This window comes from Condylura cristata, unplaced genomic scaffold (genome assembly GCF_000260355.1).
Source record: "Condylura cristata isolate star-nosed mole 26May11 unplaced genomic scaffold, ConCri1.0 scaffold00003, whole genome shotgun sequence".
In the NCBI taxonomy this organism is placed as follows: Eukaryota; Metazoa; Chordata; class Mammalia; order Eulipotyphla; family Talpidae; genus Condylura; species Condylura cristata.
In genome coordinates, this window is record NW_004567104.1 from 47,484,259 (window position 1) to 47,496,672 (window position 12,414).

General features: G+C 39.6%; 1 protein-coding gene across 1 annotated transcript in view; it reads right to left on the minus strand.

Annotated features, from left to right (window-relative positions):
• TFG (TRK-fused gene) overlaps nt 1-6,192 on the minus strand; it is a 31,903-nt gene extending 25,711 nt beyond the window's left edge. The window contains exons 1-2 of the mRNA XM_004675248.2: nt 5,937-6,192; nt 1,929-2,153 (exon numbers count right to left, since the gene is read on the minus strand). Coding sequence (XP_004675305.1) covers nt 1,929-2,112 — 184 coding nt within the window. The 5' untranslated portion in view covers nt 2,113-2,153; nt 5,937-6,192. The remainder of the gene's footprint in view (nt 1-1,928; nt 2,154-5,936) is intronic.
• Nucleotides 6,193-12,414: the final 6,222 nt, after the last annotated feature.

Below are 12,414 nucleotides of genomic sequence, written 5' to 3' on the forward strand. Positions count from 1 at the left end.
TAAAAAAAAAAAAAAAAAAGTTGACCCTTGCCCTAAACAAAAATGAGGTAATAGAAAGCCAGTTCAAAGAGTTCAGTGAGAGATAAAAGAATCTCAAACGAAAATAAGAACGTTGGAAATTTTAGTTATAAGATCAAAACAACAAAGTGATCAAATACGGTAGATACTAGGAAGTCAAGAAGTCAAACAAAAGCTCTGTGAGTAAATATGATTACTAGGAAAGAGAACAGAAAGTTTATTGTTCCTTAAAATAAGAGTCCCTTAAAAATTAGTTTTCAGTGCTTTGAGATCATACATTGTAAGAAAGGATAATTAGGCCTTTAGGCCTATCAATCACAATAACTGATCAATTTAGCTGATCATCAATGATTTACAATCCCCTTCCAAGATAGTTAGAAAGTGGCTGCCCACCAGGACAATTCCAATCCACTAGAACCTCAGCAGTCATGTGAATGGGATCTGGCCAATGTGATACAAGCAGAAATCATATAGCCTACCCAGGCCCAGAGTAAAACCTAAGTGACCCTCTACACTTTCTCATCTGTATGTACTTCACCTGGAAGCCAATGTTAAGGTGAGCTTATAAGCCTTGTGCTAAAGATACAACAGCTTCTGTCAGCTCAGGTTCCTGAGTGATTTTTTTATGCATTAAACCACTGAGACGTCAACATTTATATTTTAACACTTGGCCTAATTTTAAATATATATTTTAAATGATGACATGGATAAAAGTGCCAGGTACTGTAATCAAGATGAAATGGACTGAAAAATTCAACAGCAATACTGATAACCACTTTAACAACAATTTCAGTAGATGTTAACAAGACAACTCAAAAAGAAATAAAAATCTATTACTGTAATTCCATTATTTAAAGTGGAATTTTTTTTTTAAAGATTTATTTATTTATTCTTACAGAACTGGGGTACGGGCCAGAGGTGTGGTGGGCGAGAGGATTCACCAAAGACAGAGTGGGGAGCAAAACAAGCAGACTGACAAAGTACAGTCTGAGGGGAGCAGCGGGATGGTCATGAAAGGTCTGCCATACCATGTGGGTCACCTCCCTGGCCAGGGATGGAACTTGTGCTGCAATAGCTCTGAGAGCTTCATAATGTGGTGTTTTAACCAGCTGCACCACCTGGGAGAGCCCTAAAGTGGAATTTCTTAAGGAAAGATTTGTCTTGCAAAATCCATCTCTTTAAAACTGTTTGTGGTCAAATGAGTCTGAGAACATTGCATACTACAAATTGATAATGTACATGGAGTGATGAGTATATTATATGCTCTGCAAATACATATAATAAACATAATTGTCTTTATTTAAAAGAGCTTTCCCATAAGTTGACCATGAAATCCTTTTATTCAGTATTTGCTGACATACCTTCTACAACGAAAAATACAAGTGAAAGAGTGATTTAAAAAGAAAAAAAAAAAAAAAAACCCAGGAAGGTGGAATTGCATGAGCTTGTTTAAAAAAACACTCGTGGGCCACCATGGTAGCACAGGTGTTACGTCTCATCCCTATCAAGCTATCCCCAGCAACTGTAGCATGAATTCAATCCCTAGCCAGAGCTGACCCATATGGCACAGCAGACCTCTCCTTGTCTCACCAGCTGCTCCCCTCAGCAGTGTATTTCCGTACGTCCACTTGTTCTGCTCCCCAATCACTGTCTCTGGTGATTTCTCTCACTCCCATTCCTCTGGCTTACACCCCAGTTCTTGTATGCATAAATAAATAAATCTTAAAAACTTGTAGAAGTGTTATATCCTTAACCTCTCCTAATAAACTTACCTATTTTAAACTTATAAAAAGAATTCTAACTACATGAATTAAGTGCACACTCAATCACCATAGAACTTTTTTTATTCTGAGATAGTTAAATGGAAAATGAGCAAAACTTTTAAAAAATCTATCTTGTGAAACTCTTACCTTCATCTTTATACTTTATTGTAACTTCATCATTACTCAGAAGTTTTCCTCTGAAAACTCGTTGCATCATTAGCACTAATTCATCATAAGTAATATCTTCATTATGAATAGGAATGCGTCGAATATCCTCCCCAAGTTGAGCTTTGATGATTAGCTTCCCACTCAGGTCCAACTGTCCATTCATGGTGGACTCCAGGATGTTTTATATATACAACTCTAGGGAAACTGATAAAATAGTTTTAATGATTAAGCAATTATAAATCCTTTGAAAAGAAAAGGCACTATAAGAATCTAAGAAATTCTAGTCCTCAGAAGGGATTCACAGTTCCAAGTGACCCATATCCACATGAAAATTGAAGTAACCTTGTATCCATCATGTGACTCTACAATTCAGATCTCTTAATATGCCTAGAAAACTTCTAATTCCCTCTCAACAATATCTGCAACTCCTTTAGACTTTTCCATTTTAAACAATTTCTTTCCTCTATAGTTATTTATGATAAAAAAAAACTTACTCTTTTCCTCATGCCTTACATCCACTAAGTTGCTAACAAAACTAATTGTCATTACAGTACCTTTAAAATAGCTCTACAACAAATCTCCCACCCACCTGAGACTATGCAGGTTTCACTTGTTCTTTCCCTAATAAACCTGTCCTTTTTAAATGTTTAAAAAAAAAAAAAAAAAAACTCTACAATCCAATCACTTCAGTATCTTCACTTCTATCAACTTGACCCAACCCATCAACTCTCACCTGGAGTAATGAAAAAGACCCTTCACTAGTCTGCCTGGCTTTTGACTTTTGCATACCCTTAACCTATTCCCAACATAAACAGAATTACTGTTAAAAATAAAATAAAATCTAATGTCACTCCACTGAAAATCTTCCAATGGATTTCAATCTCAGTAATAGAAAAAGCCAAAACTACAAGGTCATGCATTGGTCTCTGACTCTTAGCCAAAAATTCAACCTCTTTTCCAACCTCTCTCCCTGCTTAATCATGTTACACCCATACTTTGTGTTCTATGTCTCAAGGCTTTGCACTTGCTGCTCTTTGTCTTGAGCCCTTTCACACTTCTCCCAAGATTCAGATCTCTGACCAATCTATAATGGCTCCTGCGTCACTTTTTTTTAACCCTATTTCACTTTTCTTCAAAGCACTATCACTACTGGACATTAAAATGCATTAGCTTTTTACTGTCTTTTCCACTAGAAAGTAGGAAATAAATGGCTTTGTCCTACTCCCAGAACCTATAATAGTTCAGAACATGTGACAATCATTCATTATTTGGTAAATAAAGGGAAAAATAAATACTATCTTCCAAATTCATTAACCTGTAGTGCTAACCATTCTAAATGCTAACCATGGAAATAACAAAGTAAGTGTGAATATTAGTTTCAACTTTCCACTCTAAAATAAGAAAGAATTCATTAGTATTTTCTCTAAATGGTCCTATTTTGGGAACTTGAGGAAAGGCAAATGAGTGGTATCCTCCTGAGCTTTCTAACAACACTGTCCACTACTGTTTTTACATATTACACAATACAACCTTCCCCTGGATTTATATGATTACACTGAACACTTTCAGAAAGTAGGCAGGGTACTGGAACTAGGCACTAAATACTAATTTACTAAGAACTTTCTCTTTGGGGAGTTTAATCTTGTTTTACCTCTCTCAAAAGTGTGATTGTCCTTTAATGACTTCAAAATCTTAAATTCAAAATATCTCAGGCCCTTTATACTATCAGTGTGTAATAATGGAAAATTAATATAATTTCTTTGCATAGCCTATCTCTTCTTTTCTTAGCATCAACTAAGAAACTCCTGCCCCAAGCAATGACTTCTCCAATTGTTTTAAATGGCCTAGAGTCTCCTACCGGCCACCTCCTTCCTCATCCTTTATTATTGGTAGCTTTCTGTTTTCTCTTCTCATATTTTTTTATTTGTTCAACATTTTCATCCTTCTCTACAATTATTACTGTGTGGGAGAGTGAGAGAGAGAGAAAACACCCTACCTGCCACCCAACTCTTCAACCATTTGTTTTCATGAATCCGAATTCATCTCAGAATATTACATATAAATGTCTTAACATTCAAGTCCCTAAATTAAGTCCTTAAATCCACAACTAACTCTTCATTTAGGAAACATTTACTGAATACATATTAAGGGCCAAGCTCTGAAGTGTAATTATCTCAACAACATGGTAAAGATCCTGCTTTGCAGCCTGATAGTAACAAAGTATTTCAGGACATCACTGTATGTTGCTGTCTCCCATCTAACTAATATATATAAGCCAACAATGATGTTAAGAACCGGGGCTTAGCTTCTTCACAAAGAGTATTACCTATTATCTGTAGCAAGTAGAACAGTGCCTGACATAGAGTAGGTATTTAAAGACTTGTTTTTACCTCCTGAACAAAATATGACTGCAGAATAATTAAATTCTTATAAAAAGACTGGGAGAAGAAAGCTGTATAATCAGATAAGTTCATAAATCATACCTTCACAGTACATTCATTACACAGGTTCATTAGGTAGTGCAAGAGAACAATCCCAGTTGTAAAAAGAGAAGTTTCTTGCATGAATGAATGAATGAATGCACTGACCTGTATGTTTCTGATGTTGGGAGATAAATTGCTCAGTTTCAATGGATTTGAAACTTCAGTCTCTTTTAATATGTGCTGTATTTGCCTGCAGTCACTATTTCTTACTGTTTTCCCATGGATTGTACATTCCCTGTAGCCAGGAATCAACGTTTCTTCACCTGATCCTAGTTTGTGAAGTTTTCTCAGCACAAACACTTCAGAATGACAAAACTAAGGGTACCGCATTTCCCTCTCCGGGGAAATGCCCAGCCCATTTTTTTATTATAACGGACTTCTGGCCCTCTTTCAGGTAACTTTATTCACCAAGTTAGAGACAAGTACTCACAACTAGTTTCCAGGGCTGTTAGTGGAAAGCATTTTCTTATTATCTACTCCTAACCCCCAAGTTCTCCGAAATCCAGAAATGCCACAGCCACTAACTTTTGAAACCTTCAAACAGAAACCATTTTCAGCATTTAAGAATCAAGAGATATGCCCAAGGTCACACAGTCTACTTGAATCAGGGGGTTGATTCAATGGTCAAATCTGCGTCTCCACTAACCCGAAGGGTTAAATTCAGAGGTCCAATGGGGAGCAGATTCCTTAAAAAAAAAAAAAAAAAAATCCTGAGCAAAACCAACCCTTGATTATTCCAAAGAAAGCAAAATGTCCTGAATCCTGCCTGGCCAAAGGCCGTCTAGCTAGATAGTAAAGAGTCCCAGTACAAACCACGTGATCTTGGGCCAGTACTTCTGGAAGCCTCACTTTCACTATGTGCAAAATGGGAATATGTACAAAAATGGGAAATTTGGAAGGGTCTCTATCGTGATAAAAGGAGAACAAGCGTGAGGAATACTTAGCCCAAAACGCGGCAGAGTAAATTCTCAAAAGTTAACTCGCATCACTGAAAAAACGGGGCTGGGCCTCCAGCTGGCCCTCGTAAACACCGACACAGCCACGGGAGTTCCTCGTAATGAGCCCAATCAGCCCGTGCCACAGGCGCCTTTCTCCCCCTTCCAAGCCCCTCCGGGGTCAGGCGCTGTACCTCCAGAGGCTGACCAAAGTCCCTCTCCTCAACCTCGGGCAGCTCGACGCCCCTCGAGCCACAGAGAGGGGGCGCGAAACGCTCGCGGACCCAAACAGCTCACACGCGCGAACCGCCCGCCGCCCGCCGGGCCACCTCCGCGGGCAGCGAGACCCTCCTCCCCCGCCTCCCCGTCCGCGGCCGCCCCTCCCCCATGGGAGGCCCCGCCCAGCCGTGCCCTGCTTTGCCCCCCGCCACCGACCCCTTCCCAAGCGCCCCACCGCCCCACTCACTCAGCGTCGGCAGGGTCGAAATAGGCCCCCTCAGCGCTTCCTCCTCTCCCCGCCCTCGTCAGAGCAAGCGGCCGCGCCCCCCCCCCATCTCCAGCGGCCATACCGGCTTGCCGAAGCCGCCGCTGCCTCCTCTTCGTGGGTCTCCACTCACCAACCGAAGGGACGCCCAGGCCGCCACCTCCAGGTCCTCGGGCGCAGTGGGGAGGCTGCGGTCACGGCCCACTCAGTTGCCCTCTGAGGCCGCGGCACCTCGCTCGCAGACTCGCGCGGCCCCGGCCAATCGCACGGACCCACTAAGCCTGGCGACAGCTCGGACCCAGTACGTGGCAGGTGGGGGTAAGCAGAGGGGCGGGAGCAAGGAAAAATTTGCCCTTCGCCCCGCCTCACAGCGAGCGCCTACGCATGCGTAGCAGTGGGCCTGCGGCGATGACGAGGCCGAGCCTTTAAGGGCTGGCGTCTCTGCGTTCTCACTGGGTGAGCGTCAGCTGAACGGACGCACGCAACCGCGAGGCGTGACCAGGCACTTCCGGTTTTCCTGAAAGCCTGTGTTTCCAGTTTCTCTCCGGGGCGTGTGGGTTTCCGTGTACTCTCTGGTCTCAGAGAACCGGTTGAAAGTGGGATTTGTTTAACTTTGCGTATCTTCTGACTATTTTGTGGCAAATGTAGTTCTTCAAGTTGTATCTGGGAAAATTAACCGTTCTCCTGCCTTCCTTTTTACAAATTCATTCATTCGTCGTTAGGCGCCTACGCTTTCCCAAGCACTATGCTAGGAACCGGGATGAGTCAGTTTGTGATCATTGCGTTTACCATTCAACAGAGAAGAGTGTGTACAGGAGTAAGACTGGAAAATTAAGGATAATTAAGAATTCCAAAATCCCTTTTGGAGAAGGCATTTTAAGCGTGCCGTACATACTGATTACCTAATGCATTTCTTTTGAATTATGAGTATTTATGTAGAAAGTGCCTGACTCAGACTGAACCTACATTTAGGGTGGGGCAGGGAGATAGGGAGAAGTTGTAAGCAACTTTTGCCTTTTAAGAGACTAAAAGACAACCTGCAGTTACTCGGGCCCCAGTTGTTCAACAAATACTCCCGAAAAACCTGGAGTAAATTTTATGTTCTTTTAGTAATGTAAATAGTGGTTTTTACTCTTGTCTCTGAAAAAATTCTACTTGAGAGTAAAACGTGACTTAAAGAGTGTTTTTTGACTCTCGAGCCTATTTTCCAAAGGTTGTGCCTATTGCTCTTTGCGTAATTGCTTGCAGGAATGGGTAGTGAAGGACCAATTCCTGAAGACCTAATAAATGTGATTTTTCTCCAGAGGCGATTCTTAATCGCTTGTTATTTAGAACAGAATAGTACATATTTGGGAAAATAAACTGTTATCCAATTACAGTATATGGGTGTCTTCAAGATGAGGTTAAAAAAAAAGAAAAAATCACATTAATGAGTAGAGGTAAAATATTCCCTACAGGAAGTTAATTACCCGACCGTCAGTCTTCCTAAAAGAGCTCAGAACCCGAAGCAAAAATAAAGAGGAAACTTTACCCTGAAGGAGTGAAGGGCTTCTCTAGAATCTCAGGAAAAGGGCATTCACTTAAGAAACCTTCACTGAGAAGAAATAAACTGACCCCTATTACCATGGGGTCAACTAGAAGCAAAGGACACAGTGGTCTTCTGTGAATACATTGGCCTTGTAGACTCAGAAACCAGCTGAAGGTTCTTTATGTCCTTGCTTCATCCCCAAGCATCTATTGAAGTACTGTTTAGTGTTAAAACCTGTTCCTTGTTAGCAATGTGAAAGTGTGAGATCAGGTGATAGTGATTCCTCAGTGATAGTGATTCCTCAGTTCAGCAGAAGCAGGAGCTGCCCCAGTAGGCAAGCAATGAGAAACAGGACAGTAAAGTAACATTTGGAAGCCAGATCAGAAGCTCAGGTGAACTGGGACAAGAAGAATATGCAGGATTACAGCAGTTTCCCAGCATTCTCTTGGAATTTATATTTTTAAATTTGTAATTAAAACTTCATAAAAGATGTAGCCTCATACTGTCCAGCTGAATGGAGGCTTGGATTGGGCATGAAGTTGGGACATTTGTATTTATTATGTCATATAAGAGCATGTATATGGAAGTACATGAAATTGTCATTTGAGTTTGTCATATTCTCTCCTTAGTTTAAAAGCACTGTAATAATGAAAACCATATTCTACCCATTTTCCTATTTCAACTTAATAATAAATTGTCAAAAAAACTTCAGAAGCCGGCCCTCCCTGGTGGCGCAGCGGGTTAAAGCACAGCACTGAGAATCTAAAGCCACTTCCGCATGAGATCGATTCCCGCCTGCTCCGGAGGTGATCACAAGGCGTGGCAGACCTCTCCTGACCAGCCCGCTGCTCCCCTCAGCAGTGTACTTCATAGATCTGCCTGTTCTCCTCCCCACTCTGTCTCTGGTGAAGCCTCTCGCCACCCCGGAGCCTCTGGCCTGTACCCCAGCTCTGTATGCACAAATAAATAAATCTTTAAAAAAAAAAAATTAAGAGGATAACGAACAGCTGGAACTCACCACCAAATACAAGGATTAGAATGTTATCAATAAATACTCTCCCCTATTTCTCATCCCCTATATGGTTTCTCTCGAGTTTTTGTATTTGGCATTACCTTGGATATTTTTCATTTCTTTTTAATTACCTATACAGTTTTATCACATGTGTGTGCCTAAAGAATATGTTGTTTTTCTTGTTTATAGACATGATTTAGACAACAGTGTCTGGTTTTCCTGGGACATTTTTGCACTCAATGTTATTATTAAAGTATATCCATGTTCTGCATGTAACTAGAGTTCTGTTATTTTCATTGCTGAATAATATTCTTTTGGTGGAGTATACCCACAGATTTTAAATCCGTTCTCCCATCAAAGTGCATTTAAGTTGTTTCTGTATTATGAACTTTCTTGTGTGTTTCTTACACAGGAGTTCCTCTTGGTTACATACTAATACATGAATTGCTGAATGGCAGATTATGCAGATATTTAGCTTTAAACAATAATGTCAACCATTGGGATCACAGAGATCTTTTTTTAAAGGGCAAGGGGTTTAAATGATATATTTTTGTGCTCCTATTAAAAATCATAAAGGCAAAAAAATGTACAAAATTATGTAAAAATAAACTGTTATAAAATAAAAAAAAATCATAAAGGCTACAAATTACCCTGATGTTATGAGCCAAATGTTTGACTATTAGAGTTTACTTCCTTATCAATTCTATTGATTGTTCTGTACCTTATTTAGAATTCTGTTTGAACTTATAACACCACCTAGTTTGAGGGCAGTGATTATATTCTCTGTCCCTCCCAGCATCTAACAAGGATTGCCTTATGCACATACTAGAAATTTAGTAACTATCTTTTGATTTATTGAACTAGTTATTAATGTTTCTGATGATGCAGTTCTCTATACTTAGGTTCCCAGTAAATGTAGCTGATACCTGGCCATAGAGTGAGGACCTTACCAAGAACATGGTTTCTCCCACTACATGTATAGGCACTATTTTAGTTACTGCTGCCTTTCATTAGTGAAGCCAGAGTGTTTCTGTTTCACATAGTTATCATTTACTAAACACTTAAGGTCACATTTATTGAGGATAAGCATCAATCAAAGCATTAATAAGATTGTTCTTGGAATTCCATAAGCAATCAAAGTTTTAAAGTGCTCCTAGACAGAAAATACCTTACCCTACTTTTTGTGTTCAACTCAGAAAGGTAGTGACCAGAGTAAACTTAACTTCATACTCACCTAGTCTTCTGTCCTACATAAGGTATTTGGCTTTAAATGAACACAGAGAAAACCTTGAATCAGATGTGTAAAAGCTGAAAATATGTGAAGACAAGAGAAGCTGTGTAAGGAAAAACCTCTGACCCTACCCCTACCTGTAGCAAGAGAAAAAATGAGGCTCTAATGTTCAAAGATTACTTTCCACGTGTAACAAAGGATAAGAGTTATACGATCGCTTTGAGGGAGGTAGTCATCTCACTTACTTAACTCCTCTTTCTCCCTGAGTCTCCTTGGTTAGACCTTTTCAGATAGAAGAGGGACATATCCTGAGAATTAAAGAGAGAATTCTCAAGCAGGATGGGAAATGAGACAAAGTCTATTAACCTTATAAGCAAGATTGATGCGGCCTGTATTTCATTCCTGTTCTCCTTTAGCAGTTAGTATAACTCACTTTGAAAATTCCAGTCATCTCAGCCCTCTCAGGGGAACCAAAGGAAGGATGGACGATCCCCTTTGGGTGGGAATTTCGAAGATGCCCCTGCATAGAGAATCAGCTCTATTGTGGCAGCAGCCAGTAAACGAGAACTCCAAACCAGGAAACTCAGGAGAAACAAACAGGAGCTAGGTGATCATCTCAACCTTCCCTCCATTAACTAAACATAAAATGCTGCTTGAGTAAACAAAGGAAGCTGTCCCTCTACGCAGTAATACTGGAGGAAGGAGAACTGAATATTCTTTGTGTATAACTTTGAGTGAGTCATTCTTTCTGCCAGGCAAGCAAAAAACTTTAGTCTGTCCTAACAGCAGCATATTCACTGAGACCTAAAAGTGTTTCGCCTTTCCATAGGACTCTATGTCCAAACTCTCTTCAGAGAAATTGCTCCTGGAAGACAGTTTTCCCTAGATTTTTATATCCCTAGAGAATGACATCACCTAGGTGTTGAATACATATTATTTAAAGAAAAAGTGAAAACTAAGTTTCCCACCATTTATAGAGCAAGGTCCCAGACACAGGAAGTAGCCATCACTGGTGAGTCCCAAGTTCCCCAGCAACAGAGACTTTAATCTGAGCCATTTCTGAAGTTCTTTTCCCATTTGTACCTGCTGGAAATGGTGCTGCATCATCTGTGCCTCCTGTCAAAATTTAGGTAGAAACACTCATGCCACTAGAGATGCCACAACTTTTCACTTGATTGAATAGCTTTATTCAGCTATTTTAGGAAACATGTTAAATTCTAGAAATCATGCTTGTCAAATCAAATTTTGAGTACTTGGAGATTCTTGCATTTCTAACATTTATGCCAGTGATCTTGTTTTTAGTCCCACCATAGGTATATGTGGGCATTCTCAAAAATTTTATAAGAAATTTCAATGAAGGCAGATTTGTAATAAAATATGCAAAGTAAAACCACCATGAAGTGTGATTTTTCACATATTGATGAAAGTGTGAAAAATTCATAACCCCTGATAGAAAAGAATATGGCAAAATAGACTTTTTTGTTGTGGGTACATAAGTTGATACAACATCTGGGGTGCTAAGGTGTTTATTAACATCTAAAACACCCAATCCTATATGACCCAAAAATTCTATTTCTGGGGTACCCAAGACACCCTGTAGATTAAGAACACACTAATATGCTTTCCTCAGTAAAAGATTATATGGCAATTAAAATATACATATGCATCTCACAAAAAATTACTGAGTAAAAAAAGCCAAGTCTCAGAAAGTTATGTGACTGTGTAGAAAAGAGTGAGCTTTCAAAAGACTGCTATCCTTAGGTTGCTCGCAATGACTGTGTGTGGGAATGTGGGTGTAGGCAACATTCCCACTATTTCCTGACAATAGTGGTGTGCTGTACCTGAATCATACAGTGATTTATGCCAAACACTGCTTGCTTTCTGGGACTGTAGAATTTTAGTATATGTGAATCAGAGGGAGTCTCTGTGAACTGCTCCCTTTGAAACCCCTGGGCATGGAGTCCCAAAAGTTCTTTCCTGAAAGATAGCATTTCACCTATGTTGTCACAATTCACTGCTGCAGGAATTAAGCACACCTATGTGACTGGAAAATAATTTTTAAAGCTGGTACCTGGTTTCCTTCAACTTCCACCCATGAGACTTTTTCCTTTGCTAATTTAATCTATATACTTTTGTTAAATAAGCCACAACCCTAAATATGACTATGCTGAATCCTGTAAGTATCCCTACTTCATCGTAGAAAGTAGGGTGGTCTTGGGACCAAAGAATCAGTTTCCTATGCTGTTTACATAAAGTAAAATATACGTGACTATTAATTCTATGTATATATAATTAGGTGTATATGTATTTCTTAAAATCTGAAAGGATACACACCTAACTCACTATATTGAATAGTGGTTAATGTTAGGGAGGGGCTTAGGTTTGATAAAAATTCCCAAATTACTTTGACTCTACCTGGCATGCTGTTAATTTTTTAATTTTTTCAAGGAAAATATACTCATGTAATAATTAGTGGCAAAATATTTTTATTTAATCTAAAAATAATTTCAGTCATTATTTCAAGTTAGAAAATTTTAGAGCTTCTAGGGAATTTAGAGTTCACCTATCCTGTCCATCGCCTCAGATACTTTGCAGCTGGGAGCACAACTTTCAGCCAGAATGCTTCTCTAATCTGTCATTGCTTGGAAAGTACTCAGGGCAGGGGGGAAAAAAAAACTCTTCTTGTGGTTATTGCAAAGGTCTTACTTCTTATATCTTGGTTTCATAGCAGCTTATATCAAAGTTCAGATAATTACCAGTGTCATACTTCCACGTGTAACAAAGCTCTACTG